Below are 3638 nucleotides of genomic sequence, written 5' to 3'. Positions count from 1 at the left end.
CCCCCCCCCCCCCCCCCCGAGTAGAGAGATGTTCAGTTTCCATGAGTTTGTAGGCATTCTGTTGTATCTTTAATCCTTGATGGTCTGGTAGAATACAAGCTGTTATTTCAATTTTCTTATCTCTCTTGGGACTAGCTTTGTGACAGAGTATATGGTCAGTTTTGGAGAAGGTTCCATGAGGTGCTGAGAAGGAGGTATCTTTTATGTTTGGATGGAATGTTCTGTAGATATCTGTTAGGTCCAATTGACTAATAATGTTGGTTAGTTTCATTATTTCTGTTTAGTTTCTGTTTGGATGATCTATCCATTGGTGAGAGAGGGATGCTGAAGTCTGCTATTTTTGTGTGGAGTTCAATGTGTGATTTAGTAATGGTTCTTTTACAAATGTGGATACCCTTGCATTTGGGGTGTACACATTCAGAATTAAGACATTATCCTGGTAGATTTTTTTTCTTTGAATATGAAATGCCCTTTCCCATCTCTTTTGATTAATTTTGGTTGAAAGTCTATTTTAATAGATATTAGAATAGCTACTCCAGCTTGCTTCTCATGTCTGTTTTTATTAGAAAACATTTTTTTCCAGCCCTTTACTCTAAGGTAACTTTTATCTTTGTTGCAGAGGTGTTTTTCTTGTATGCAAATGTTTTTGTAACCATTACCCACACAGATACTAACTTTTAAAACTTAACATTCTTTGTACTCTGAAACTATGGTTGAGGTACTTTATTTGTATTTTTTATTTGTTTGTTCTATGTTAGATAGTTATTTTTATTTTCATTTTATTTTTTATTTGTTGCTTGTATAGATTTTTGTAAGATAATTGACAAAGTTTCATTTGTAATTTAAATTTTTTCTGTTGTCTAACTTTATAATTTTCATGTTTTAATATTAAGATGCAGCAGTTGAATAACATGGATGAAGTCTGCTATGAAAGTGTTTTGAAACAAGTAAAGGCTGGACACCAGGTACACTGAGTTGAATATTATATTGCTTTAGGAAATGCTTCATGAAAAACTGTAGAGTTCTCAATCTTCACTTCAAAGTTTTCCTGTATTCTGGGTTTAAGTTTGATTTCCTAATTGCTTAGTCTAATGGTTAACTATTTGAGTCACATAAATAGTCTTATGTGATGTTGCTATCCTGATATTGATAGGTCATGGTATTTTGTTTGACATTTTATTAAGTGTTCAAGAAAAAAAGTTTAGCTTTTACATTTCTGTTTCTTTTAATTGCTAGAGACCAGCTCCAGCAACAGGGTGAACCAAGATGGGTCGTAGCTTAGGTGATGACCAACTGATGGTCATCTCTATACTTTAACTCTTAATCTTTCAGGCTCACAATTTTTTGTTGTAAATGTAGGGGTTGTTAAAAGAAAAAAACCTTAGGTCCTTTTAACTTAATGGCTTAACAGCGAACAGTGGCTTGCTCTAAGGTAGAGTCCTAATTTTTTTTTTAATTTTTATTTTTTATATTAATTACAGTTTATTCACTTGTATTCCAGCTGTAGCCCCCTCCATCATTCCCTTCCAATTCCACCTTCCCTCCCTCATCTCCTCCCATGCCCCTGTCCAAGTCCACTGGTAGGGGAGGTCCTCCTCCCCTTCCATCTGACCCTAGCTTATTTTAGAAGGCCTACAAAACGCTCTGGACTGCTTATCACTTACTAAACTTGCTAAAGTTAGAGGCATGCAAAAACACATATTTGTTAGACAAAGCACATATACAAACAGTAGGCAAAACTAGGGAGATCCCAAAGATACCATTCATCCACATATAAGTAATCATACATATATAAATACATATAAACAACATATATAGACAATTAAATAGACAGATACAGTTTTGGATGAAGTGGGTGGCCTCAACAAATATTTAATTCTGTCTTAAGTTTTTATACTCTCTAATACAAAGGTTCTCTATGTATGGAAAAAAAATCACATCATTAAAAAATAAATATAATCATTACGTAAAAGGGAAGTACAGTAGGACTATTGATCCTAATATCTAACCAGATACTTTGTTTATTATAGGTTTAAAGCAGTGATTTTATCTATATGCTTGTTAAGAGTTCAAAGCTGAACTTCTATCTTATTTCAAAAGTACATTATGTGTTCAAAGCGAGTTTTTTATGTCATGGGTTTTCTATGAAAGAGGTGTCTGTCCTGTCTTGTATAGCTAACTCTCTATTCTTTATTTCTATACTCATACAGTCTTTCTTATTGTGGTATACACTTGGGCCTTATCCTTGGACTAAACCTAGAATGAATTTATTTCCTTGATTATTAATCTATTTCAATCTTATTTTACCTCTTGGTATAAATCAAGTGCTTAACATGGAGGTCCATATTACACTAATTACTTGAATCAACCAGAAATTCTTAATCAGTGGTTCTGAAATTCTTAATTCAGAAATCATCATCAGGGCTTATAAAATCATCAATTTGTTTAAACAGCACCACGAAGGTACAGCTTCAAATTAATCTGCAGGAAATCGGCCCAACAGAGTGAAGCAATAAGCAGTGAGGGTCTCTGCCAGATATATGAGACATGCATGGGAAGGCAGTATAGCAACAATGAACAGTCTTAAGGCAAAATCCTTGGGGCCATGTGTACACCAGGGAAATACCCACTTGTGAGCCATGCAGAAGAAGTGGGCGGCCTCCAGGAAGTTCACTGACCTGCTTCTGCCAATCTAGCATGCGTTTGCTTCCAGTATTTAATCCTTAAAAAAGCACAAGCCTCAAAACTCAGTTCTAATTCATATTTTTATATATTGTTAAGGTTTTCATGGTGTTATTGTTACTGTTTTCATGAAGCCTATTTGAAAAGTATTTAATAAATTTTGTATTGTTTAATTTTCTTTGGAAGTTCAGCATTTGGGGTCTGGGGTATGGCTCAATGGCAAATCACATGACCAGTGCATTTGAGATACTGAGATCCATCCCTGGTGGGCCGGGGGGGGGGGGGGGGGTGAAGTTAAGCAGTCATGTTCTTATTAACATCTTCATTGTCCAAAAATTCTTTAATGAAAAAAATGGAATGATAATACTGTTTATATAAAAGTTAACCATTATCTCTTTTTGTTGTTGTTTTTGTGATAAATTACTTTTATTTTGTTTGGTTTTAAAAGCATGTTTCTCCATGTAGTCCTGGCTGGCCTCAAACTCAGCTTCCTGTGTGTTAGGATTTCATGTGTGCCTGTCTACACCCAGCTGAAGGAGTTCAGTTTATTTATTTATTTAGACAGTGTTTGCCTTTTAAGCAAAGGCTGTGAGCTGTTTCTTTTGAACTTTTGGGGTTTTTATTTTTTAAGAGGCTCACCATATCTATTCAATGACGTATTTTATTAGACAGCTCAAAATCATTGTTAAGAATGTGTAATGAAGAAATACCTTACTAATTTTTTGAAAATACTTTAATGTCTCAACTTGTAGCTTTTCACAATTTCAAAACCTTCACAAAAGTTCGTGAAATTATAATATAATTACAACATATCTGTCTTTCTTTATCCCAACCCCTTCCATAAATACCTCCTTGCTCTTTTTCAAAGTTGCGGCTTCCTTTTTCATTAGTTGTTAATATATGTATTTGTGTACATATATATATATATATATATATATATATATATATATATATAT

The 3638-nt window shown here is 33.9% G+C and overlaps 1 protein-coding gene across 1 annotated transcript in view; it reads left to right on the top strand.

Moving 5' to 3' along the window:
* The window catches only part of Ascc3 (activating signal cointegrator 1 complex subunit 3), a 312705-nt gene that overhangs the window by 97513 nt on the left and 211554 nt on the right, over positions 1-3638 (top strand). Inside the window, exon 13 of the mRNA XM_055616194.1 lies at positions 894-965. Within this exon, the coding sequence (XP_055472169.1) occupies positions 894-965 (72 nt within the window). The remainder of the gene's footprint in view (positions 1-893; positions 966-3638) is intronic.

Source organism: Psammomys obesus, unplaced genomic scaffold (genome assembly GCF_907164565.1).
Source record: "Psammomys obesus unplaced genomic scaffold, mPsaObe1.curated_primary_1811, whole genome shotgun sequence".
Taxonomy (NCBI): Eukaryota; Metazoa; Chordata; class Mammalia; order Rodentia; family Muridae; genus Psammomys; species Psammomys obesus.
Note: the sequence above shows the minus strand (reverse complement) of the source record. Positions and strands in the feature narration are given on the sequence as shown.